General features: G+C 49.2%; 10 protein-coding genes across 13 annotated transcripts; 4 read left to right on the forward strand and 6 right to left on the reverse strand.

Annotated features, from left to right (window-relative positions):
- Positions 1–525: 525 nt before the first annotated feature.
- FVEG_11770 (hypothetical protein) lies at positions 526–4,027 on the reverse strand (the record flags this gene model as incomplete). The annotated part of the gene is made up of 8 exons (XM_018901090.1): positions 526–1,562; positions 1,807–1,950; positions 2,018–2,588; positions 2,637–3,022; positions 3,072–3,400; positions 3,453–3,562; positions 3,589–3,857; positions 3,919–4,027. The coding sequence occupies 8 exons, from the start codon at positions 4,025–4,027 to the stop codon at positions 526–528; spliced, it is 2,955 nt and encodes a 984-aa protein (XP_018759499.1).
- A 2,634-nt stretch (positions 4,028–6,661) lies between these two features.
- Positions 6,662–8,407, forward strand: FVEG_11771 (hypothetical protein; the record flags this gene model as incomplete). Its single annotated transcript, XM_018901091.1, has 4 exons — positions 6,662–6,695; positions 6,741–6,932; positions 6,981–7,275; positions 7,330–8,407. The coding sequence occupies 4 exons, from the start codon at positions 6,662–6,664 to the stop codon at positions 8,405–8,407; spliced, it is 1,599 nt and encodes a 532-aa protein (XP_018759500.1).
- A 786-nt stretch (positions 8,408–9,193) lies between these two features.
- FVEG_11772 (choline dehydrogenase) lies at positions 9,194–11,116 on the forward strand (the record flags this gene model as incomplete). The annotated part of the gene is made up of 1 exon (XM_018901092.1): positions 9,194–11,116. One exon carries the CDS (start codon positions 9,194–9,196, stop codon positions 11,114–11,116), a length of 1,923 nt encoding a protein of 640 aa, XP_018759501.1.
- Positions 11,117–11,297: 181 nt separating this feature from the next.
- Positions 11,298–13,094, reverse strand: FVEG_11773 (hypothetical protein; the record flags this gene model as incomplete). Its single annotated transcript, XM_018901093.1, has 1 exon — positions 11,298–13,094. The coding sequence occupies one exon, from the start codon at positions 13,092–13,094 to the stop codon at positions 11,298–11,300; it is 1,797 nt and encodes a 598-aa protein (XP_018759502.1).
- An 804-nt stretch (positions 13,095–13,898) lies between these two features.
- FVEG_11774 (hypothetical protein) lies at positions 13,899–15,082 on the forward strand (the record flags this gene model as incomplete). Its single annotated transcript, XM_018901094.1, has 1 exon — positions 13,899–15,082. One exon carries the CDS (start codon positions 13,899–13,901, stop codon positions 15,033–15,035), a length of 1,137 nt encoding a protein of 378 aa, XP_018759503.1. The 3' UTR covers positions 15,036–15,082.
- Positions 14,946–16,734, reverse strand: FVEG_11775 (hypothetical protein). Its single transcript, XM_018901095.1, has one exon. It carries the CDS (start codon positions 16,580–16,582, stop codon positions 15,305–15,307), a length of 1,278 nt encoding a protein of 425 aa, XP_018759504.1. The 5' UTR covers positions 16,583–16,734; the 3' UTR covers positions 14,946–15,304.
- Positions 16,735–17,567: 833 nt separating this feature from the next.
- On the reverse strand, positions 17,568–19,420 carry FVEG_11776 (hypothetical protein). Of its 4 annotated transcripts, XM_018901096.1 has the most exons (9): positions 19,188–19,420; positions 19,094–19,134; positions 18,904–19,041; positions 18,785–18,851; positions 18,702–18,729; positions 18,640–18,652; positions 18,162–18,588; positions 18,020–18,104; positions 17,568–17,968 (listed from the first exon to the last, which is right to left on the reverse strand). In XM_018901096.1, the coding sequence occupies exons 1-9, from the start codon at positions 19,296–19,298 to the stop codon at positions 17,808–17,810; spliced, it is 1,071 nt and encodes a 356-aa protein (XP_018759505.1). In that variant the 5' UTR covers positions 19,299–19,420; the 3' UTR covers positions 17,568–17,807. The 4 variants fall into 4 exon arrangements, with proteins under 4 accessions (XP_018759505.1, XP_018759507.1, XP_018759506.1 ...); XM_018901098.1 differs by having other exon boundaries at positions 18,020–18,588; XM_018901097.1 differs by having other exon boundaries at positions 18,904–19,134; positions 19,188–19,414.
- A 363-nt stretch (positions 19,421–19,783) lies between these two features.
- FVEG_17091 (hypothetical protein) lies at positions 19,784–20,794 on the reverse strand (the record flags this gene model as incomplete). Its single annotated transcript, XM_018906358.1, has 1 exon — positions 19,784–20,794. The coding sequence occupies one exon, from the start codon at positions 20,792–20,794 to the stop codon at positions 19,784–19,786; it is 1,011 nt and encodes a 336-aa protein (XP_018759509.1).
- A 264-nt stretch (positions 20,795–21,058) lies between these two features.
- On the reverse strand, positions 21,059–23,305 carry FVEG_11777 (hypothetical protein; the record flags this gene model as incomplete). The annotated part of the gene is made up of 9 exons (XM_018901100.1): positions 21,059–21,394; positions 21,451–21,703; positions 21,753–21,847; positions 21,903–22,005; positions 22,058–22,304; positions 22,367–22,433; positions 22,492–22,536; positions 22,591–23,155; positions 23,232–23,305. The coding sequence occupies 9 exons, from the start codon at positions 23,303–23,305 to the stop codon at positions 21,059–21,061; spliced, it is 1,785 nt and encodes a 594-aa protein (XP_018759510.1).
- Positions 23,306–23,787: 482 nt separating this feature from the next.
- Positions 23,788–24,829, forward strand: FVEG_11778 (hypothetical protein; the record flags this gene model as incomplete). Its single annotated transcript, XM_018901101.1, has 2 exons — positions 23,788–23,920; positions 23,982–24,829. 2 exons carry the CDS (start codon positions 23,788–23,790, stop codon positions 24,827–24,829), a joined length of 981 nt encoding a protein of 326 aa, XP_018759511.1.
- Positions 24,830–25,148: the final 319 nt, after the last annotated feature.

Raw genomic sequence — 25,148 nt, forward strand, 5'->3', positions numbered from 1 at the left:
AGATATAGATGCAGTACCGAGATTGGTTCCCTCTGGGTAACAGCAAGGATAGAGTTGCCTGTTCTTGGCAATCTGCCTTAGACAATATGAACTAGGTAGACTGTATTAATGCAAATTGTCAAGTGCGACGACTTAGACAACACATACCACTGAGGTTTAAGTTCATCGCATTTAACTTTACGCTTTTTACAAGCAATGCATCCGCTGCGGACTTTTCGGTGTGTTTGCTTCATGCTTTGGGAAGTATCTGGCTGGCTTTTCAGCTTGCGATCACCAGGTTCATCTCAACTATTTATTTATCCAGACCTGCAATCAGCATTGACGAGTCAGACTGTGCACTAATATGTCACATGGCAGCTTTGCTGGCTCCCGATTGGGCCGGAAGCCGGACACGCCGAACCTCCGGAAGTAGTAAGCCGCTTAAGGGAGACATTGCAAGACATTGGAGGCAAAACTCATATGGAAGATGGAAGTAAATAAGGCCAAAGGCAACGATTCATATTGTCCTACAGAGGAACTCAGAGTTTAAGCAAAAACATCGGCCCAGTATCTCTCCCCTTTCATGCTGTCAAGCCAAACGGACGCCGATTCCTGATCGCAATCTGCCGCTTCAGCCCTTATCTTGGCCAACACCTTTTGAATGCTGCTTCCCACGATCCCAGCCCCGCAAATGTAGAATTGGGCGCCCTCTCGGAATGACGTTACGATGTCTTGCCTATCAAACCACATCCTGTCTTGCACGAACTTGCAATTCTCTGACTTTTCCGGGGCAAATGTGTATGCACGATACACCTTGACTACCCCGTCACGCTCCCACTCATCGAACTGCCCACGATAAAGATCGTCCTCGTCAGGACCGTTACAGCCGTAGAACAGCTGAGCCGTACCAACCGTCAGGCCCTGGCTCTTCTTGACGGCGCGCTCCGCTACGAATCCGTAGAAGGGGGCGAGACCTGTGCCTGCGCATGCCATGACGATTGGCGTCTTGCTCTCGGCTGGGAGGTGAAACCCGGAGCGACTCGGACGGACACCAACTTGGATATGATCTCCTGGTTGGAGGCGCTCAAGGTAAGTGCTCGCAACACCCAGATAGCGATGTCCCTGAGAGTTGCCCTTGGCAGGGGCGTCGATGACGCTGTATGTCAAGGAGCACTCGGACGGTGACGCTGAGGCTACGGGTGAGGAGGAGATGCTGTATTGGCGTAAATGGAGGGCTGGCAGAGCGGCCAAGTACTGCCCGAAGGAATATGTCGCAGATGGATAATCCTCCAGGAGGTCCAGTAAAGTAGTGTTTAGCTTGGAGAGATTACCCTGCTTGACACGCTCCTTCAGCTCATCCGACTTGGTCTTGTCCGGAATTGTCTCGGTCAGCTGTAGTGCCTGACGCTCCGTGACTGGTTGACCGAGCTCTAGCATCCCAGCCAGTAGATTCTGTACGGAAAACGGCTTGCCTGTTGGTAGGCTCGTCGATTTGGAACCATCGATGCAAACAGTTGTATCCCAAGGGAGATGGAACCTCCTCATAACCCGGTGGACAACGTCGGGATGGTTCAGCGGCAGGACTGCCAAGTAGTCACAGCCCGGTTACGTCGTTTCAGAAGGTAGACGATACCATGTGACGCTTTCTTACGCGGCCCAGGCTTGGTCAGCAGCCGCGTCTCGGGAAACCTGCGCGGTCATGACATCTTGTCGAAGGAGACTTTGTCTCAGCCCAAGACTAATAATCTAGTTTCAACTCCCGCGCTCCGCCCGATGCAGTTCTGCTTGACTTGCCAGAATTTTTCTGCAGAGCTGGCCATAATTCACTTTCCTGCCACTCTTCGATAGTCTCGAGGCAATTGGTTTTGGCTACATCAATAGCTGCCCGAGAGACGAGGCGCGTGGCACCCGCCTTTTCAAGCTGTTCGTCAATGAGACTTGGGATTCTCTGGTATGTGTTATGCCACTCCTCTGCAGACATTCAGTTAGGTAAAAGGGGAAAAAAAAGGTAGATTATGGAGAGAGGAAGTCGGCTTACCATTACCAACACCAAAAACAGCGTAAGGAACCTTGCTGAGCTCTCCCGACGAAAGCGATGCTAGCCACTCCACAAAATGAGCTGCATTGTCTGGTGGCTGACCTTCGTAGCTTCCGGTAATTACCACTACCGGCACATTGGGCTTGAGCGACGAGATTGCGTTGTCTAATGAGTCAACTTTGGGTGCATAGCCATTTTCTTCTGCAGAACTAGCGACAGACTGCGCAAGAGCTTCACACGTCCCTGTGTTGGATCCGAAAAAGATGGAAATGGGCTCCGAATTGCCTTCTTGTTTGGCAGCATGGGCTTTGGATGGTGTTTTGGAAGAGGCCGCGTTGCCAGAGCCACTACCATGGCCTAGTTCAGCACCTTCGAGAAATGAAGGGTTCCTGAGTTTAGCTCGGATCTTGAACCCCTGGGGCTTGATGGTTAAAGCTGTCCGAATTTGAAGTTGGTATGACGGATTGTCCTTGGTTATGTGGAATGTCTGAAGAATGGTAGCAGTCGCAAGGATTGCCTCCTGTATAGCAAAGGGTCTGCCAATGCAGGCTCGAACGCCATGACCAAACGGCTACGGACATGTCAGCTTGTGATACTCAATTTCGAGTTGATGTATTACCTTCCATGTATTCGCAGGTAGTTTGTTGAACTTGTCTGGCAACATACGAGAGGGGTCAAAGTCTTCTGCGTCAGGGCCATACACGTCGGGATCACGATGGAGTCTTGCCAGCAGAATAGTGACGCATTCCTTGTCCTTGATCGTGTACTCATTATTCAATACCTGGTCCCCTTTCGCCCGGAGAGTGAACCCGGGTGCCGTGGGGTAGAGTCGTAGCGTTTCCTTCAGGCAGGCATCGATATAAGGCAACTTGGCGAGATGTGCAACCGTGATGAGTTGGGAGCCAAGAACCCTGTCGACCTCCTCCACCGCTCGCCTGAGAGCTGAGGGTGTTTCGAGCAACAGGTAAAAGAGAAAGGATAAAAGACCAGACGTGGTCTCGTGGCCTGTTAATCTGTCAGAAGGATGCTGTGACTCGGGGATCGCTTAATGTACCCGCGATTAGAAATGTTATCATGTTTCGTATGATAGCGTCGTCACCTAGTCCCTCGCCCGTCTTGGGATCTCTACCGTTGATCATTGCATTGAGGAGGTCCTTCTTGTCTACGGGATTCTGTCGACGTGCTTCAAGAAGCTCCCTCGAGATGTTCTCCAGCTCGGCAATATCGGATTCGTATCTCGCGTTACTGGCTTTCATTACGGCAGAGGCAAAGGCCGGGCGTCGAGAACGGGCAAAAGACTCGACAAGCATGTTGTTCATGGCGCCCACAAAGGGATGGTTATCATCATGGTAGAACGAGTTGAACCGTTCTCCCATGGCACATCTTGTGAGAGTTGGTCAGTATCACTGTTGGCGCGGTGGAATGACCAACATACAGGGCAATTGAATCGAGTGTCAGCTTTGTGAAATCTGTTGAGACGTCGATGGGTGTACGTGGCCCAAATCTAGCCCATCTTGTAACCATCTGAGACACGATGTCCTGCATCTTTAGAGAGTCCATTAGAAAAGCACCCCAGAACTAAATGTTATACAATACGCACCACCAAACATGTTCTGGATAGAAAGAGGCCCAAAAGCTGGCATGAGGGTTCGATGTGCAACCTCCCAGTTGTGCTCTCCTGGGTACGCCGTGAACAGGCCATCCTTAGTAGCATTACGGACTTGTTCCAGAGGACCTATAACAGCTTTCTCGAATCTCGCCTCATCAAACAGGTCTTTTGCGAGGGCGTAGTTAGCAACAAAGATCCTTTCAGCTGGAAGATAGAGTCTGAAGATCGGTCCTGCAGTAGAATTATTAGCACCGGCATCACATACAAGGAAAAAGAGGGTGATTTAACATACCATATGATTCAGAAATTTGTGCAAGACTTTCCTGAGGATGGTCTGGGTTCACATCGAGCACATTGCCGATGAAAGGGTAACCCTTGGGGTTTGGGATTTGCTTAGACATAACGGGATGGGATTTATTGAGGAAAGATATAAGATTTAGCAACGCAATCGAGTATATGAAAAATGCAGGTACTGGATAAAAGCCAAGTGTCACTGAGGTCAGGTTTTATATCTTTGTATCTAATCAATACCTAGGGTACGAGTTCAAAAATGCCATATGACATCAGGCCTACCATCGCTATGTTGAATCGTATGTACTGACATCCACTAACCCTTCTGAACCATCTTTCGGAGAAATCGAGATGTAACCTACCTACGCCCTGCTGTTCTTTGTGGCTCATCCGATTGTGCCAAGGTTCCGGTATAGGTGAAGTTGGCCTTGCGGATCTCCATTCAGCTTTGAGGTGATGTAATCAACCCCACCAAGAAAGCACGCGTAGCTGAGGAGCTGATAGTATTGTCCTGGTTAAAGCCGTTGATAGCATAGCCGTCTTCGTTCCTGCAGGCTTTATCCCAAATCCAGCAGGGAGCAACATTGAACCCTTTCCCCAGCCGGTTACTTCGTAAGTAGGGCTCTCGTGGCAATTGCTGATCAGAAAAGGCGGGAGCCTGGGGACTATCAGAAGGTTTTTCGTTTACGCATATCTCGAGCTTAATTGCGCGCTAGTGCAGGCCAAGCGGATGACTGACACAGAACAGATTCAACTTTTCAGGGTCCGGAAATGGGTGAGGATGCACCTCGCTCATTAGCCCAGATTCCGGTCATTTGATCAGGGTGACGAGCAAGTCTCCGCCATTGAGCTTAACCCCATAGGAGGCAGTCAACCATAGCTGAATAGCAGCCACTTCATCTCCCTGGCTGATGGTGTTATACACCATCCAACCAACCAACGGCTGTGCATAACCAATATGGGAATCCCTCCATCAAACCACTCCCTTCCGTCATGCCACTTTTCGTGTCCATGGGTCAGTTGGGGCAGCGAAACTGAGGACTCGAGTCCGTGCCACCGCCGGGAGTCCCGGGCCAAGCATCCACTGATCAGCAAAGATCTTAGACAGGTTTTTGCGTTTATGTAGATTCCCCGCAGTGGCTTGATAGCATCTTGACGTCTTGCATCCACCTGAACGGGATAAATGGAAACAAAATAGCAACAGACTCACCAGTGCCAGACGCCAAACACTCGACTTGACTTGGCTCACTCTTACTTTTAGGAAACTTTTTTTTTTCTGGTCGCTCACATCTTAAACGCCATGGCATCCCAAAACCTCTCGGGATAGCACTTCGCCGACGTGGAATACCTTCTGTTGGTGACCTGAGTGCCACCGACTTCTCAAGTAATTTTCCAGTGTCACTCCCGGTTTCCCTCGGACACATCTATAGCATGCCAATTTTCAGGGCCAAGAGCTTCCCATCATTCACAGATTCTTGAAGTCCCAAGCCGTGTTTAGTGGATAGTCAAGTGGACAATAGCAAGAACCCGGCTAATGCTGGCTCAGGCAGCAGTGTTTCAAGCCAGCCATGATAGGCCTTACCGGAAAAGATATTTCTGAACTTAGCGGTGTTGAGCAGGAGGCATCTCCATCGACGTTGATAAGGCGGGTCTTGACCCTGCTACGCCAGTCATCCTGTCAATTGATGGTAGAACTGTAGGACAGATCACGAAGGATGGGAATGGGACGTTGCTCAAGGCCAGTGGAGATCTTGCTCTCAAGGTGATAATCTCGATCTTGGGCAATTCTTTCAGCCAATGATGCTTAGGTCTGGTACCAGATCGTGGGTAATCTTGACCATGCACGGTTTCTGCGCGCTTACGGACTCCAGTCAATCGACCCAATACTCGAGACGTCTTCGCGCGATGAATCACACGACATGATAAAAGCAGATATGCTCAAGTACTCTGCCGCAGAGCTGGAGCTGAAAAGCATGGAGCACGGTTTCTGCGATCAAACCTGTTATTCTCCTACTCAGTGGCGGACAACCTCTTTGAGCCTGTTGTCAATTATTGGCGAACCAACTTTGGTTCAACCCTTCGCCTCCACCTACCTAAGATTCTCAAGAGGATGCAGGATAGGTATATATTTGCGCACGTGGCTTCAGACCTGCATGTTGAAGAACTGCTCTACATCCTGAGTGACTCCTGGGCAAAGCACTCGGACATTCGGTTACATGGTTGAGTTTGAGACGGCTTGGGGCAAGAGCCATAACAATTTGTCGCCTATTATTCAGCGCAAGACCGAAAGTGTAAGCCCAAGATGGACTCACGGACCTGTCCCGTAGTAGCAGCGAGAATGCCGCCTGGGCATAGGCGCATCTCGAGTAAGGTACCAAGTTAATTCGTAAAGAAACCTGGGGTTTATTTGCATTACACAGTCTGGCTTGAGCTTGAATGCAATCGGGTAGTTGTTCAATATTTTATCACTTCCGCAAGACCCGGAGTGTAACAATAGCCTACCAACGTTGTAGTGGAAGGCTTGTCAGAAATGTCGATCCCAAGAAGATGCATGATGACATGTAAGAAATTAGCCTCGCGCAGCGCACAGCCAATGAAGAGCGCTACATTCCGAACATGCCAATCGGCTAATTGAGTATCTAATCCTTTGATAAGACATCATAAATACCACGCAGTCCTCATATTTGCAAGACTCTCATATCCATTTGAAGTCAGACGTAGATAAAGTAGGACCAGAAGGTAAAATGAAGCACGTCAGTGTTGCCATCATAGGCGCCGGTAAGTATTCGTGCGACATATCCTACCGATCTCTAACGTGGCAAGGTCCAACGGGCATTTCTATGCTCAAGCAGCTTCTACAAGATGGCTTCAACGTGACTTTGTTTGAGAGACGTAGTTCTGTCGGAGGCTTATGGGCATACGACGCAAACAATGGGTGGACTACTGCATTAGCATCAACGAGTGCGAATATCAGCAAGTATACCTGTGGATTTACCGACTTTCCAATACCAGACAGTAAGTTGGCTATGGCTCTGCTGACGTGATGATGCTGACGGGAAGCAGAGTATCCTGTCTATCTGAGTGCAGCGAACTTTCAAGAGTTTATGCAGAGTTATGCTGAGCACTTTAAACTCACAGAGCATATTTCGTTTAATAGCAGTGTTCAAGTCGTCAACCGCAACAGCGATGATAGTGGGTGGACAGTGCAGGTTGAGAAACTCGTGACGGGCGAAACAGAGGCTCGCTCATTTGATAAGGTCGTTTTCTGTCATGGTTACCAGACTAAAAGAGTGATGCCGACGTTTCCGGGGCAGGATAAATTCGAGGGAGAGATTATACACTCGCAGCAATATCGAAGGTGTGTAATACTCTGATGCGCAACTATTTGGAGTATACTGACCAGCAATTCCAGCCCAGAAAGGTTTCAGGACAAAACAGTGGTGATCCTCGGTCTATCTACGACAACAGGCGAGATCACGCCGCAAGTCATCAACACAGCGAAAAAGGTCTACGTCTCCCATAGAAGCGGCCAAATGATGGTCAAGCGCATGCGCAAAGGACGACCAACAGACTTACTAGTCTCATGGAGACGTCGTCAAATCACTCAATGGATGGCAAAGAACATACCTAGTTTTTACAGGTACTTGGCCGGCTGGGGAGCCAGACTTCTCTCGTCTCAGTTCTCGGATGTGAAACTTGACCCAGAATGGCGGATTCAGTCATTTCGTAACCCGACGTTGCGATTACCGGGTCTTATTCAAGATATTGTTCCTCACTTGCAGGATGGCAGCTTGACGAGTTTGCACGGGATTAAGCGCTTCTTGGGTGGACGATCAATCGAGTTTGATGACGGGACTGTAGTGGATGATGTTGACTGCGTTATCTTGACTACAGGATACTGCGCCGACTTTTCTGTCGCTCCTTTCATTGAGAAGAGTCTGCCAAAGTCGCCGTCTTATCATGGTCCTACCATTCAACGGCTATACATGAACGTGTTTCCACCAAAGTACGCAGACAGCTGCGCCGTGCTTTGCTACTCAGCATATGGCAAAAACAACGGTTTCTCATTCAGCGACGTCATGAATATGGCTATTTCGAACATTTGGCGCGGCGTGAGCAAATTACCGTCATACGAAGAAATGGAGAAATGGGTTGACGACAATCAAAACTGGATCGCAGCAAACTGGGCCCGCGAGCCGCATCTCGACGTGAGCATGGTCAAACAATATGAGTTCCAACCCTGGATGCACGAGCAAGCCGGAACGGGTATGGAGAACCTTGGCTGGGGATGGGCAGGATGGAAATTCTGGTGGAAGGATAGAGAAATGTACAACCTCATGAATCACGGTGTAGAGACAGCACACATGTTTCGGTACTTTGAGACGGGCAAGAGAAAAACGTGGGAGGGTGCGAGGGATGAGATTATTCGTCAGAATAGGATTGTTGAGGAGAGCTTTTCTGGGAAGAGTAAGAAGCTGAGGCAGGAATAGGTTGCAGCCAAGTCAGGAGACGTTTTCTAGAACGACAACTCGTGCATATTGAGCCCGGCATTAGAATCGGATGTAGGTGGCTATATTTGGTTTTCACTGGAATTATGACCGCATTTTCATTTATGAACCCTGCACATAACGGCTTTGCTTAAGCCCGGCGAACGGACCAGTTTCCTATCCTGCACAGCATAACTCTTCACCAAAATTATTATAGTCAGGAGAAAACGATGGAATCGAATCCTAGCCGCTGATCGCCCCTGCAGCGGGGGTTTTGATGGTTCTGGTTGGTGCCATGTAACGGCGTGCGGCTCAACGCCCCGGTTGTGTCGATGATGCCGCGGGAGTGGACCCCGGGCCAAGCTCTATCTTCGGGGATGGGGCGGAAAGGCAGCTAGTGTGAGCCGAAGTGTTCGTCGGGGTGGTATTGCACTGCCTGCTATGCGATGTGTGAGCCAAACCTGTAGATTCTGCACTTGATTTTGGGTCTGGTAGCTAAGTATTGGTTGTGGATGTATAATGGGAGTTGGTGGTGCAGTTGACCCCTGACTTGTTCTGGAGGGAATGCCGAGGTCGTTACATCGACGAGACCTCCCCTGGTTTAAATCGGGTTACTGACGATTCTACTCCGTTTTGATGGATAGATAAATAGCATGGTGTAGCCGACTTACGTTGATCCTCACCATCCATTCATTACAGTCATTCCTTCATTCTCCCTCACTGACCTATCGGCCACAGGGACGTCATTCTTTTATAACACTCTTTTGATTGGATCTCACTTAATACATCATGAGACACGCCTTTTTCGCCGGCCTTTTGGCCGCTCCCGCCTCCGTGTGCGCCGTCGCCCTCACAGGCTACGAGTACATCGTCGTCGGCTCCGGCGCCGGAGGAGGACCTCTGGCTGCTCGCCTTGCATTGGCTGGTCACAAGACTCTCCTTATCGAGGCTGGTGACGACTATGCCTCGCTCAACTACACTGTTCCTGCATACTCTGCCAACGCGTCTGAGGATCCTGAGATCTCGTGGAACTTCTTTGTTCGTCACTATGCTGATGATGAGCGACAAGCGCGTGATTACAAGACTACGTATGATACTCCTAACGGAGAGTACACTGGTCTTAATCCCCCCAAGGGCGCCAAGATGAAGGGTACTCTGTATCCCCGCACTCAAGCTCTTGGTGGTTGCACAGCTCATAACGCTTTGATCGCTGTGTATCCTCACCAGTCTGACTTTGAGTACATTGCCTCTCTGACCGGTGATGATTCCTGGTCAGCGGATAACATGCGCAAGTACTTTGTCAAGGCTGAGGACAACAACTACCGTCCTGCTGGCGAGGCTGGCCACGGTTATGATGGCTGGCTCAGCACTGAGACTGCTCCTCTTAGCATTCCCCTCAACGACGAGCAGCTCTTCAGCATTCTCGGTGGAGGTGCCGTTGCTCTGACTGAAATGAGTGGCAAGAACATCACCCTGGATGGTCTGCTCGCCGACGATGCCAACGCCGATACTCTGGCTCGTGACCAGGAAGCTGGCTTCTACCAGATCCCTCTATCAACTAAGGATGCTAGCCGTATTGGACCCCGTGAGTTCATCCTCTCTGTCCGCGACGCCAAGCACTCCAACGGTACAAAGAAGTATCCTCTCGATGTCCGAACCAACTGCTACGTCACCAAGGTCACTTTCGATGACTCCAAGCCCCCTCGTGCCAATGGTGTTGAGTTCCTCGACGGCAAGCATCTCTACAAGGCTAGTCCTCTTGCCACCGGTGCTGCCGGCACTCCCGGTAACGCTACTGCTTCTCGTGAGGTTGTTGTTGCCGGCGGTGTTTACAACACTCCTCAGATCCTCAAGCTTAGCGGTATCGGACCTGCTGATGAGCTGAAGAAGTTTGACATCCCCGTCATCTCTGACCTTCCCGGTGTCGGTACCAACCTGCAGGACCACTATGAGATTTCCGTCCAGGGAACTATCGAGAACAACTTCACATCCTTCGATGGCTGCACTTTCGGTCTCTACACCGACGAGGACCCCTGTGTCGACCGCTGGAAAGCTCCCGTTGATGGCGATCACGGCATCTACTCCTCTTCCGGTCTTGCTGCTTCTATGTTCTACAAGAGCTCCACTGCTGAGAAGGACAACTTCGACATTTTTGCTTTCGGTGGTCCCGTCAACTTCAGAGGATATTTCCCTCAGTATGCCGTCAACGCCACCATCGAGCACAACTGGTTCTCCTGGGCTATCCTCAAGGCTCACCCCCGCAACAACGCCGGTGAAGTCCTCCTCCAGTCCGCTGATCCTCTCGACATGCCTGCCATCACCTTCAACTACTTCGACACTGGAAACGGCGACTACTCCGCTGATCTCCAGGCCCTGTACGAAGCCGTCGAGCTTACCCGCAGCGCATTCGCCAACCAGGCTGTCAACGTCACTGAGGTTCTTCCCGGTGCTGGTGTTACTTCTCAGAAGGACATTGAGACTTATGCCAAGGATGTTGCTTGGGGACACCACGCTTCGTCGACTTGCCCCATTGGCGCTGACGATGACAAGATGGCGGTTCTGGACTCCAAGTTCCGAGTTCGTGGTGTCACTGGTCTTCGTGTTGTTGATGCATCAGTTTATCCTCGTATCCCTGGTACCTTTACTGCTGTGTCGACTTACATGGTTGCTGAGAAGGCTGCTGATATCATGCTGGCTGAGCTTGAGGAATAGATGTTTATGAGATGAGTGGTTTTAATGTGTTAATGTTGAGCTGATCTTAGACGAAGACTAATACCAAGTAATGTTTGAGATATAAACCTTTCTCATTGATTGATCAATATGTGATATTCATCTATGGTGCATCTAACTATTTTCTCTGAAGTATTCAAGGACAGTCACCTGCTTACTCCATCTATGCAAAGCCGAGGTTCAAAGTGTACTTCAGTGGCGTCTTGCCTGTGATGTACACGTGGCTCCCTTGCAAAGTGACATTGCCCCCATGCCAACTATACTGCTCACCCGCATCGGAGGCGATTAATCCCTTTCCGTTCCCTGGCCCAAACGTGATCTTGTCATCGCCCATGCTGTACTCTCCCTTTCCTTCAATCAGATGGTAAATGGTTGTGTTATCGCTATCAAGAATCTCCTTCACTCCCTTAAACTTGCCCCCCTCTCTGAAGGTCAGTTCAAAAGTCAACTCAACATTGTCCTCGCCGGAAACTTCAAAATCGAGATCATAACCCTGCTTCGTCGGCTTAATCTCAACATCAGTCTTGAGACGTCGAACACTCGTCGGCCGATTCGTAAAGTCAAGCATAGCATAAAAACGGCCATCCACCGATTTAGACAGCGCATATGTACCGTTGTCGTCGCGTTTATCAGCTGGAATAGGTAGGTAGTATGGGACTTCGATCTCGCTCCCCAACTTGATGACCCCATCCTTGGAGAGTTCAACGCCATTCGATCGGAAGTGACCCATGCTGAAGAAGCTGGCACTAAGACGCACGGCTTCGAGAACAGCCTTTCCGTTCCAGGCTCGGAACATGGTCGGATTCGTCGATAGGCCCGAGCCCATTCGGTTGTAGAACTCGGCCTTCTTTCCGTCCGTGGTATACCAGTCTGACCCACCGAATGCCGAGACTGTGAGCTTTCCGCGTCTGGCTCGCACGAGACCTGCGGATTTGTAGTGTTTCTTGAAGTCGGAAAATGGCTGCTTTGGCATGGGGAGTTCTGCGGCTAACTCAGGGCGTTCGATGAGGTTGCCGAGGAAATCACCCAATTGAGGTCCAACGCGCTTCTCAATGAGACGAGCCATTGAAGCAAATCGACCGTTCTTGTCTAGCAGCGCAAGTTCGCGGAATTGCGGGTAGAAATTGCCCATGTTGTCCCCTGGAGGTTGAGACTGGTCCTGTCGACGACTCTGGATTGTCTCCATCTCGCCGTTTGGCTCTGCGTGCTCAATGGAAAGCTCGAGGTTTTTGCGGACAAAGCTGACCAATTCTGTGTAATTAAGCTCGTGAGCTACCGTCAACAGAGAAGGGTTCGACACGGCCGAGTAGTAGTTAGGGCTACGCTCCGAGTAGATGCCATCAGCGTCGATGTCAATTCCCTCGGCAAGCCACTCATCGATTCTCTCAATCAGGCTGGGATCTTCGATGATGTTGGAGATGCGTGCCAAGGCGCTGCAAATCTTCCATCTATGGTTGGGAGTATGAATCCCGCCCTTTGCAAGACCAGGCGCAGCTTTTTTGAGAATACCACGCATGGCTTGGGCGAAAGGTTGAGAAGCCTCGTGATCGTCGCGTTCGAGGATGCGTACCATGATACCAAAGTCTTCGATCAAGAAGCCGGTATCAGGTGGGGAGTGTCGATTGCCGACGGTGTAAGTTCCGTCATCATGCTGAGCCTCTACCAGAACTGACAGCATCTCCTCAATATGCGGCAATAGAGATTCATCGTGGTAGTAGGTCGAGTTTGGCCAGACGAATGGTGTGACGAGGCGACGAACCTCACGCGTCAATGACCTCGGTGAGCCAGTCAATGAGGCATTTTTACCATCGATGACGGTCTGTACCTGAGCATCTGCAGACTTGGTGAGAAGCTTCAGACTGGTCCAATCCTTGGATGGAGTAGAAGAGGCAGTGGCGGTGATGGCAAGCAATGCCACGCCTGCTGCCCTGAGGGCACTTGGTATACAGGGGAGATGCATTGGAACGCGACAAGACTGGAAATCCGTGCCTTGGCTACATGATGAGAGTCAGCGCATAGCTCGAGCTTAAATAAATGAATAAAGATGCCAAGCCCGAGGTTCGGTGTCTGATATACCGATTACAGCAGCAATCGGGTTCATGAAGAGCTGCCGAAGTCCACTTCCCCGCGGGGAAAACTTTCAGTACAGGTTAGACTCTGTGGGGGTGATGTTGGCTAGCACGATTAAGCTTAACCTTAGTAAAGGAAGATGGACATTGGGAGATTGCTCGGACAAGTGTCCGAAATGATGCAGTTTGTATTTATAATGGCTTTGCCTACTCTGCGTCGCTTCATAGTAGTGATGAAATATTATGGCGCTGGGCTCTGAGTTGATGATCATAGCGTCACAACAAACTCAATTGTTCATTTCGCTCGCGTGTCTAGTTTTGTCGCTTATTGACACTCACTGTAGTAACGACAGTAAAACAGGGCTTATGCTTGATATAAAACGTCATAAAGAATCACGGCTATTGAATATCCCTTTATTGCATCTACCGTTCATCACTCAATCAACTGATAGGCAAGATGAGAGTCATGATGGGGATACCTTCATTTTGTATTTACCCGGTAGCGTTATGTTAGTCTACTAACTCTCGGAGCCGTCTCGGCCGAGCCGAGCTCCGTCGGCTTTTGATCAACGTGGACGGTTTCCGCAGATCATTCATAATCAATTGAATTTGACTCGAAGTCAACGAAACCCTTTTAAAAAGTTTGAAAAATCCTCTCAAACTTGAAAGATTACTCAGTTGACATGATTCCCACTATGCGTTCACTTAGCCGCACGGCGCGTGGGGTTTCACTGCATGGAAAATCATCAACACCCGCCCTGTTAGTCTTGGACGACTATCTTCGTATCTCAGCGAAACATTTCGAGCACTTGCAGCCTCCAAAACTGCAAGTTGAAGTCTTTGATACCTATATCCCTCAGCGAACTGTTGAAGAAAAACGCAGCTTGGTTGAGAAGCTCTACCCATACGACATCATCTCTACCATGCGTGAGCGAACTCCATTCCCTGGGGAGCTACTGCGCCAACTTCCCAATTTGAAGTTACTCTTATGTACCGGTACTCAATTTGAGACCTTTGATCTAGAGACTGCTAAGGATCTGGGGATCACAGTTGCTTCAGCGCTAGGTCGCGGGCGGAGTGATGGAGCACAGCATAAGCAGGACATCCGTAAAGGAGGAAGTCATCCTGCAACGCACCATACATGGGCTATGATCCTTGCTCTAGCGAGAAATATTGCAGCAGATGATGCCTCCGTCAAAGCTGGCGGATGGCAATCAGACATGGCTGTTGGTCTATCCGGAAAGACGTTGGGGGTTGTTGGTCTGGGAAGGTTGGGAGCAGCAGTCGCGAGAATCGGGTCTTTGGCTTTCGGCATGAAGATCAAGTGCTGGAGCAGCAGTTTGGACCAAGCAAGGGCTGATGAGATGGCTGTCAAGCTTGGTCTGCCTATTGTGGACGAAGATGGTGACAAGACCTTTGAAGCAGTGAGCAAGGCAGAACTCTTCGAAACTGCTGATGTAGTCACTCTGCACTATGTTTTGAGTGAACGATCCCGCGGTATTGTTAGCGCTAAAGAACTTGCCGCGATGAAGAAGTCGGCGTTGCTGGTGAATACATCCCGTGGCGCACTCATTGATGAGGCGGCATTGTTGGAGGCAGCGAATGAGGGCTCTATTCGCGGCGTTGCACTGGATGTCTTTGAGCCTGAGCCTCTGCCTGCGGATAGTCCATGGCGGTCTCAAGACTGGGGAAAGGGTAAGAAGAGTCGTGTTCTGGTGACACCGCATATGGGATATGTTGAGGAGGGTATCATGAACAACTGGTATGCTGAACAGGCTGAGAATGCTGAGAGATGGTTGGACGGAAAGGATGTTCTTCATCAATTGGTTTGAGGCAGTAATATCGTCTCTTCAGTATAAATGCAGATTGTATAACTAAACAAAAGAGAGAAAACATCTCGATGTAGGTGACACATTGCGTGTAGTATATTAAAGAGAATCTAAACAACTCTCAAATCATATCTAAGATAAGTCATCAACGCCATCGTATGAAAGAAACCTGCTCTAATAATATCAATGAATACATTCTAAATCATCTTCATTCTCGCTCTAAATCGTCTCATCAACCGCCGACAAGAGCACTGAGCGACCAACAAACTCACTCACTCCTCGGCAGACTTAATCGCCTCAGGCTCTTGCCCAACGATTGACTCGAGTTTCTCTCGGAACGAATCGTCATAATAGCTCATAACAGAGGACGTCCGCGCCGTGTCCATCGACGTGCGAGGCGACGGGGCATACGCGCTGCCGTCCGCCGAGAAGATGGACTCGCGCACCGACGCAGAGTACTGGCTGCTTGTGTTGCGCGCGGGGAGTTGGAGGCGCTTGGTGGTGGAAGACGTCACAGAGAGGTTCTTCTTCTCGAACATGGCGAGCTTGTCGGAAACGGAGCCAGCTCGTTTCTGAAGCGCGGTCAGGTCGTTGTTTGGTTTGGTGGTGTCTTTTTCTTCGAGCTTGCGCATCCAGGCGAGGCGGTCGGTTAGTGCGCCTGGGCGCTTGGAGGGTGCTCTGCTGAGGGGGGTTTGAGGTTCTGAGGGTGAATCGGTGGGCTTGGGGGGAGGGCCGAGGCTGGTGGGTCTCTTGAGGGCCAATTGAGGGTTTCGTGGGATTTGAATGGCCTTGGATGGTGTAGTAGACGATGAGTCAATTGGGCTGGTGCTGAGTGGTCTTGGTGGTGGGGGCATAGCTAATCGTGCCTCACGCTCTGCCGTCCATCTTGGTGATTCTTTCACAGATGGAGTAGATGGAGTGGTGATGAGACTTTCATTCGGCACCAGGCGAATAGTGGCGGTGCGTAGTGCATTTGAATCGTGATCTTCGTGAGGAGCCTGGAACATAGTCTCCAGGTCTAGAGGCAATGACTTGCGATGGTTCTTGAGGTTCTTGACAGGCTGGTGAATTAAATGCCTAGCCTCGACCGGTCGCCCACGGTCCAAAATACTAGGCGTCGTCGAGCGATCTGGACTGCTGAGGGCTTCCAGTGCCGATGCCCGCGCTTGGTGCTGGTCTGCATCGCTGCTGTCGATAAACGTCAAGGGTCGAGAGACTTCAGTGCGATTAACCGGCTTCCGCGAAAAGTGATGACTAAGTCTCGTTGACGACGCGTCGACAGGCTGCTGCTGCTGCTGCTTGTCGGCGTCCTTGGGCTGGAGGAGCCAACTACTCGGGAGACGAAGGCTCTCGAGGCCGTTTAACTGGACATCAAGGCGAAAGTCGGCGGACGCGGTGTTGGACTGCGCGGCGTGATCGGACCTGACGTCGGGCTTTGATTTGGCTTTATTGAGGCGGCGCAGCGGGATAAGGCTGGAGAGTTTATGGGCCAGAGGTCGCCACAGAGGTTTATCGTTGCTGTTGCTGCTGCTGGTCTTGTTGCCTGCCATTGTCCTGTCTTACGACTCTCTCTCTTATCTTTGTCCAAGAATCAAAAGGGTTGCATCAAGGGTACCGATTGCATCACACACTATTCCGGCTGCTGTTAAAAGCAGTCATAAGTTCTGGCTGCTCTGTGTTTGTTTACAGGTGCATGTTTTGGTTTTTGGGGCGCAAAAGGGGCGAGAAATGCGTTGCATTGCTCGCTTGACGCTACCCCCTTCATTGTTTCAAATGACCCGGTGCCTAGTTCGGGCTTAGCCGATATTACTGCATGATTTCACTATGGGCTTGACTTGTTTGGGTCAAGTGTTTCTCCAGTAAAAGATGTGGGGTAGACTTGGCTGAGGTTGCATTCTAACGGTCCTCACTAACCTAGAGTCAACAATTGAGCAGTTAAAGAGATGTTCAATAGGAAATGGTGGACTATAAAGTGTATAGAGATGCAGCTGGAAACAGACCGGAGGAATTGCTGTTCTTTCATGTGCCGGAAGGTTGAAGTGAGATGATGATGTTGTCTGTGCTTCGTAATATCTCGTTAAAACGTAAATGTCATCAAGCTTAATGCAATCCAATTCACATGACGAGATTCCTCGCGGGGCACGCACCACCAATTATTGATTCTACAACAAATTACGACCAGTAACCGCAATTGCAATATCAGACTGCAATTTAATCCCGTGATCTCTCATGTGATTCAATGACGTCCCGAAATCCCCAGGGTCAAACTCATCTCACCAAAGGAATGCACACTAACGCTAGTTAATCGGCATGGCAACGCCGCTTCATTGATTTTATGACTTCGTTAATGACAACATTTAGAGAACTCGTACTCCGTACGAATGACGTTTTATGAGATTTTATCGCGACTCTTCATGTATCGCAATAGCTTTGTCGAGGTCACCTGAGTGTCGTGCAAATGTGGTTTCAAATGCCAGACTTGTATGAAACGATGGCTGCTTGGCAGACAGCTGACGATGTTTTGAAACACCAATATGAGAGTTTAAGTAATTCTCGCGACTCAAGAACATAAAAGGATATTGATTGCATATAATAGCTTCATTCACAAAGTGATCTAATTTGAGAGCTTTGCCTTGAATTAATTTTTTGATCGTTTCCTAACCAGCTTTGATGTTCAGTGTTTGAAAGTACGGCTTTAATGATTTCAGAGAAATAAATTCCGAAATTGAGCGTTTGAATTAAATACTACTGAGGGGATGATACATAGCCACTAGGCTACGCCGCATGCGATTCTGGCTTACGGCCGTACACATAGCGTACCACAAAATAACCATGAATCTTGCGGTTGCGCAGAGCCTTTCTGATCTGCATCAGGAACACCTGGTACTCGTCCTTGGGCCACTGCAGCACATTATTCCACAACAGCAGAGTATATCCTTAAACAATTTGTAAGCATAGGACTCAAACAAATGATAGACGTAGCATACCTTCAATGTCATTCTCCAATGTCAGCTTGACAAATCGGCCGACCTCAGCTAGCCTTGGGTCCTTGGGCCAATCCCCAATCGGGATCTGCAATCGCGCACGGAATCAGCCTTGTAAGAGCTCTCTGCTCAAACCAAAACTCACCTTGTAGTCCACCGTCTTGATGTCCACGAACCCCGCTTCTTCCATCCCCTTTGGTTGCAACTCATGCACAAAGAACGGTCTACCTATCGCCTTACCACCATCTTCATACAGCTTGTTGCACACCTTATACACCTCTTGTTCTTCAGCTGTGCCATCATCACTACGAAAATGAATATCGGCTTCAACAGACTCAACCCAACCCCCCGGCGCACAAACACGGTAGGCTTGTTGGTACAAAGCAGTCCAGTCCTGAATAGCCCCGAAGAGATAACGCATGTGCACGAAATCAAAGGCGTTGTCTTTCCAGGTCCAGGTCTCGGTGGCGTCGTCGATCTCGAAGCGCACATTTGGGGGGACCCATTTTGGCTGTGTTGGTGAGAGATCAGTTGCTGTTACTTCGGCTTGGGGGAACTGATCTGCGAAGTCTCTGTGGTTGTGTCAGCGTCACGTCGCGTAATAGAGCATTGAGTTGTCGTACATTGCCCAGATTCCTAGTCGGCTTGTTAGCTAGGAACATGAATCAATCCTACACTAACTCACCACTTCCCGTACCAATGTCAAGCGCTTTCTAATCATGCATTAACGTCTATGATCCTTCATACCCATGACGATTCTCCACGTACTTGGATGTTGTCTCCGATGGGAGCCATATATAACTGACCGTCGAGCAGGACCGTTAGATAATGATGGCTTGGCATTTAGTGAGCAGGCGGGCATGAAGGGTGAGGATGACGTCTCTCACCTAATGTCAACAGACTCGAGTTGTTGTTCATCATTCGGAAAGGAATATTCAGTCACGAACTTGTCGCTATGGAACGTGCGACCCTGAATACTTCTGTAGTGAAGGATACTCGAAGAAACAGAGGCAGTCGAGCTCTCACTGTAAAATATTTTCAATATGGATTGATAATGACGGCAAGAGTAAATCTTACGCGTCTGTTTCAAGCGTTGAGTCGGCGTCGTCTTGAACATCCTTTTCAACAAGTTAGCATATCTAGTAGCACAGAATATTCCACAAAACCTCACATCATCGTTGTCAGCGGCGGGGATGAGCTCATTGTGCGGAGAAGGGGTTGACTTGGGCCCAGACGCCGGAGATGACGGCCCAGTCGGCGATTTGGTCTTTGGCGAAGACATCAAGAATTATCACAATGCGACGCTGAATCAAAGTCAATCTGAGAGATATTTTTGACAGTTTAAGTTGAGTGGACGTGAGAGGGAGAGGGGAACCCTGGCCTCGCCAATGACCAGCTGTGCTGACGTTGCGTTGCATCATGGTGGGCTGAGTAACAGCCATTTTATCAGATCATATCATGATCTAAGCACGGCGATTGGCGTCCGTTCTCAACGGAAATGCTCAGGCAAAGATGTATTATAGATAGGCTACAATACTATGCACAACTCATGTCGCGGTGCCACTATCGATATGCAAATGCAGCTGCATCCTATGCAATGAGAGTGATAGCGAAATCCGTGACGGAATTCCGGTAGTATCCAAAATCTTATTTAAAATCTCTAGGAGGCCGCGAAACCAAACATTTGTGCCTCGAATTAAGGAACTATAATATCTAAATATTGATTGGAGATTCTTCTTTATCCAGATTTTCGCCATCCCGAGTTTTCTAGTCCGTCTTTGTCTCCTTAGACGGAAAATTCCATAAGCTCTTAACCTTTCTATACAACAGTATGGTGAAGCCTACAAGGCTGCCAACAACCAGCGGCAATCCGTATCGGAACCATGTTATAGGTTGCCAAGGGCTCACGGTAGGAATGAATGGATTGATTGCCAGTCCAAGTATCTCTGGCGTTCCGTCGGCCCTTTTGCCAGTGAACGCTTCAAAAGCCTGAAGCACGATCTTCACAACTTGGGTGGGCTGACTCAAGAACGGCGAATGGCTTGTCTTCAGCTCGGTATAAACCACGCGACAACCCAACATCCTCACCATCCCGATCTGAGCTCTTTGGATAAGAACAGGAAGCCCCTGATCTTCAACAGTTCCGATGAACCATACAGGCACATCTAACCATCCGGAGTACGAACACTCTCTACCTTCAAACAGTGCTTTGAGACTCTGTGTGGTGAGCATAGAAGTCGCGCGGTCTGCCTCAACAGGCGGTAGATCATGGTAGAAGAATTTCTGAGGACGGACTGTGAGATCTGCATATCCGGTCTTTTTGTTGACGCGGAAGAATGGCGGAGTTATATTGAGAAAGTGGTCCATGAATGTGAGCCCGGTGAAGCAAAATCCGGTTGCGATGGGGATAATACCGACGACATGTCCTGTCTCTGGAGTCCGTTCGCGGGACGAAAATGGTGATGCTGAACTTTGGCCTGATACGGATGCCTCGGTTGCCCTAGAGAAACCTTTAACAGCACTGTTCCCAACCGTTCCTCCATAAGAATGCGTAATGACAATCACGTCACGGCCGTTTTCTGTTTCCTGTCTGATAGCAGAACGAACGGCCTCAACGTCGTCTTTGAAACTCGCCATTGGGTCGTCCATTGTTGTTGGGAGCGTGACGGGAATGCATCTCAAATGATGTTGGGTTTCTAGCTGTTCCATTACTTTGCGGTAACATGATGGCTTATGCCATGCGCCGGGAACAAAGACCAAGCTGGTTTCACTGGACATTTCGTCGAAGTGGCAACCGAAAAGATGGTGGTAGAAAGGACATTACTGTAGAGAAGAAAAAGACAAAGGGGAGTTGATAGAAAGTGTTGAAGCAGAATATAAATAGCAGAGCAAAGCGTGGAGACAGTCGACATGGGCATCATGGAGAACCGACGATTACTTGCCTGATTTGGACTGATTGACGAGCGGACTTAGAGGCAGCGGACTTTGTCAACCAATCAAGTCAACTAATTCCACATTCTTGCAAGGTGATATCCACCTTTACTAACTAGCATACTCGATGTTAAACTTGTGTTCACGCTTATTAGACCCAACACGAACCTCCCACTTCGGCTCACCTTGCAATCCCATAGTAAGCTCAAGATCGTTGTGTTTTCTATAACCCTCGGATGGATCCCCTACTGGTTGCCACTCAGTGATAGGCTTGTCCCAGTCACACTCAATCCGACACAAGCTCAACACGGCAGAATTTGACCTCTTTGGTGCTGGATCCTGAGCGCTGTATACGATGTAAAAGGTGCATTTTTCGGGCATATCACTAGGGCGATAATAATGGTGGTAGAAGAAAGGAATCCGTGATTTCTTGTCAATCTTATCACCCTGTAATCGTCTAGTATTAGTACTTGCACGCGTCTCGAACAATTGGCTTCTCGTACCTTTAGCAAATACCACCTCATTCTTTCCACTCTCTTGAAGCCTTCTGGATTGAGAGTGACTACATCCTCAGGGTCAAGATCCAGACCTTTGATGGAAGTGCTGACTACAATTCCATAGTGGTACCTTGATCGACGAGAAATAACATCCGGTATTCTTCCAAGAGCTTCTCGATCCTCTGGTGAATGGACTGGCTGAGCCGAAATGTTCTCTTGTAGTAGCCGTAGCACTGCACCTCGAGCGACAGCGGACCATCTTGACAGCTTCTATTAATACATGGATCATACGGGTGGATATGTCTTACCCATCGCTTGGTCTGAGGACCTTGTTGGAGAAGATTTCGGTCAGCTTGTCATAGACATACTCTGAGCTGCCCAAACCCCCAACTAGGAGGATTTTCTGGAACACCTGTGAGTTAGTTCATCTGGATCCCAGTGAGTTTCTTATATGTTACCTTTGGCGGTTTCCCAGTTTCCTCTTGGACCTCTTTGCATTGATTCCCAACCAGAGTCCGAATGCCCGTCAGAGATCTGTTGAAGAAGCCCGTCATTTCTTCACTTTTCAGACACGTCAGTATATTGCCATTCGATCGTGATGAGAAAAGCATACTTGCTGATGATCAATGTATCTTTGTGTCTGAGCCGCGCAAGGGTACCGTAGGCTTTACTTGGCGGGTGAAGGTGATAGTTCTCTTGAGCGTTAGAAATGCTGAAACTTCTTTTTGCGCCGAGTTCCCACTCCCGTAGAATGAACTGATTGTAATCAAAGTCCTTGAGAGAACTGATCTTCAGCTTAGCCTTACCACGGACGTAGGATTCAAATGCTTGGTCAATCTGGAAAGCGCCAGCCAGTTTTCCTACGCCGCTATGTTAGATATCAAACATCCGAAAGCCATTATACCTAACAGTTACCACTCACCTGATCCAGGAACACACTCTTCTAGTTTGAAAGGGCGCTCAGAGACAACTTTGTAGCTGATGACATCCTGATCAATGTGTTAGCTTTGAAAAGATACCAATAGAAATGAAGACTTGGTGTCATACTACTGTACCACCGCCTGCGTCGCAAACAACGAAGGATTCATTTTGCTGTACTTGGGGTTAGCTTGATTTGACAGCTGAGACTTGAGTGACTATACGTACTTGAATCTCCGGAGAAGAGTTTCTCTGGAAGAGACTCGCCAACGCGGCAGCCTCGGGCTCTTGTACGAGTATGAGAGTCGTTTCTCCAATGTCTCTGTACTTCATGATTCCCGCAATTTTGGCAGCCTCTCTCATCGCACTCTGTGCATAGGCGGGCCATATGGCGGGGATGGTGATGGCAACACGCAGGGGTAGGTTGTCAACATCCAGCATGGACTTGAGAGCTGTATAGGTGTGATCCCATACGTTCTTCAGGTAGTACCCAACAACCTGTACTGCCGTAAGTCTCTTCCGTGAGCTAGACAAGATGTCTCTGGCCTGTTGGAGTTGAGGTGCGTTGCGAATCTCTTCTTTGGCGATGTCTTCGTTTTTCAGTAGCAGGAGTTTGAACCACTTCATGGGCTTCATATCAGGCGTGATTTCAAAGCCCCATTTACCGGAATCAATGTCATAGAGAGTTGGCACTTGGACTTCGTTCTGATTGCGATGATCATCGGATGCCCAACCGGTGATGGAATTGACTTCCTTGGGATTGGTAGATCGTGCCCAAGAAACGCCCGAGTAACTGCATTATAGAGATACTTCTATTAGTCACTTTCGTCTAAGAAGCAAGCGCTTCTGTGACATCTTGGCTCACTCACGTCGTTCCGAAATCGATACCAATGGCAACGAATTTGGGCGAATAGTCATCAGGGTATGTATGGTAAGAATGCATATTGGAACAGACGACAGTAGGGGCTGGCCTTTAGGCTGACAAGTTAAGGCTCAAACTCGACGACTGACGGTCTGATTTGGAGAAGACTGGCTAGGTATATGAGAAGTAGTCTGCATCTTAATGTGAGCCTAAAATTAGCTTGCATCTTCTCAAAGTTAGTCTAAGGCCGCTCTCGAGTCGCCAAGTTCATCCAGCTGCGGACGCCTTGTCAGGCAGTTTGCTTCCCCACTCGCACAACTGAGACCAAGTTAGGCGCTGAGGCGTCTGCATGAGGCGTAATATTGCTTTGCCCGCATATTTCTCACCCACCTGAAATTGCACAAGCCCGCTAAGGTGGCAGTGGTGGGTGGATTGGCTTTTACTCGCAGCCTGATTTCGGTCAGCGCTCAAATAGAGGCATGCTTATCTTAAATTGTCCTGTGCCAGCCTCGCAAAAAGAGAATTGACGAAAGCAATCAAGATTTGCGGATACAAATATGCAAATGGCTAAACCAACCATGAATCACAAAAGCGATGGCGTTATCCTAGTTATGGGAGTCACTGGAGCTGGAAAAAGCTATTTCTTGAACCAGCTCAAAAGCGAATCAGTTGCTGAAGGCCACTCCCTGTATTCAGGTACACATTACCCCTCACTTCGCTTCATTGTCCCTGGTACCAAAACTGACTGCATTTACAGGAACACAGAAGTGCCAGGCTGTTCACATCATCCTTGATGAGGATGAGAAGCGCAGTATAACTGTGGTTGATACGCCGGGTTTTGGTGATACATTTCGCTCGCAAGCAGAAATTGTTGGCGAGATTACGGACTACCTTGCCGCCCAGCATCTGTCTGGCCTGCCTCTTCGAGGTATTTTGTACCTGCACAAAATCACGGACAACAGAGTTACCGATGCTTCGCAACAGCACATCCAAATCCTCAGAAAGCTCGTCGGAGATAATGCCATGACCAATGTCATTCTGGTTACAACAATGTGGAATATTCTCCGCCCGGAGGACCACCGGCGTGCTGTACAGCGCGAGCAAGAACTTGTAACCAGCTTCTGGAGCTCCATGATAGACAACGGGTCTATTGTCGCCCAGTTCAACGGCACACCAAAATCTGCTTATCCTCTTATTCATCAATTGGCGGATCAGCAGAGCGTGGTCCTCGACATCCAGAAAGAAATCGTGGATGAGGACCGATCAATCTTGGAAACTGCCACAGGCATGACCCTTGTTGAACAGCTGAGAGAAGATCATGACGCTTACCAGCTCAAGCTGTGCAACCTACGGGACGAACTTGGCCAGGAACAAAAGCTAAAGCCGGCTAACAAAGTGGAGCTTAAGCGGCTGAAGAGTGAGATCAAGTCAACTGAGGAGGTTCTGGATGCTATAAGTAGTTCGGTGGGCCGCATGAGCGTTCGACCTGGTGCTCCAATGCGCCAGCGAATGAAACAGGCTCTGAGGGAACATGGCGGGAAGGCTCCGGTAGCAATCGGGGTGGCGCTCAACATTACATTGTTTGTAGTCGGACTGTTCATATAGTGTGTCAGGCACTCAAGCGGGCGATGACGCCTACAAACCTTACTACGTTATAGATAGTCTTTTTCTTCTTTCTTTTTACAATGCCGTGTCTCCTTTCTCAAAACCTCGGGCTTGAACTGTCAGTTGAGGTGAGGGGTATCAGTTTGGAGGTCAGCAGTGACAGTTCCATGCACGCCACGGTGAGAATATTGGATGGTGGCGGCTGAGTGGCGAGCGCGTGGGGGCTACCACGAACACCTGTAGAGAATGCCCATTTTTCAGCTAAGCCGCAGAGCGCTTAACAGGTACAGTGACTGTGAGACTCAATCGCGAGTTTCAG

The sequence above is a fragment of the Fusarium verticillioides genome, chromosome 7 (genome assembly GCF_000149555.1).
Source record: "Fusarium verticillioides 7600 chromosome 7, whole genome shotgun sequence".
NCBI classification, from domain to species: Eukaryota; Fungi; Ascomycota; class Sordariomycetes; order Hypocreales; family Nectriaceae; genus Fusarium; species Fusarium verticillioides.

What these genes read in the sequence shown, in the direction of transcription:
- FVEG_11775 (XM_018901095.1), bottom strand. Translation starts at nt 16,582, where the DNA reads ATGGCAGGCAACAAGACCAGCAGCAGCAACAGCAACGATAAACCTCTG.
- FVEG_11776 (XM_018901096.1), bottom strand. Translation starts at nt 19,298, where the DNA reads ATGTCTTCGCCAAAGACCAAATCGCCGACTGGGCCGTCATCTCCGGCG. An exon ending in CCATCGGAGACAACATCCAA is followed by an intron (nt 18,730 to 18,784) that starts GTACGTGGAGAA and finishes ATGCATGATTAG; the next exon opens with AAAGCGCTTGACATTGGTAC. An exon ending in TCAAGACGGTGGACTACAAG is followed by an intron (nt 18,105 to 18,161) that starts GTGAGTTTTGGT and finishes GCGCGATTGCAG; the next exon opens with ATCCCGATTGGGGATTGGCC.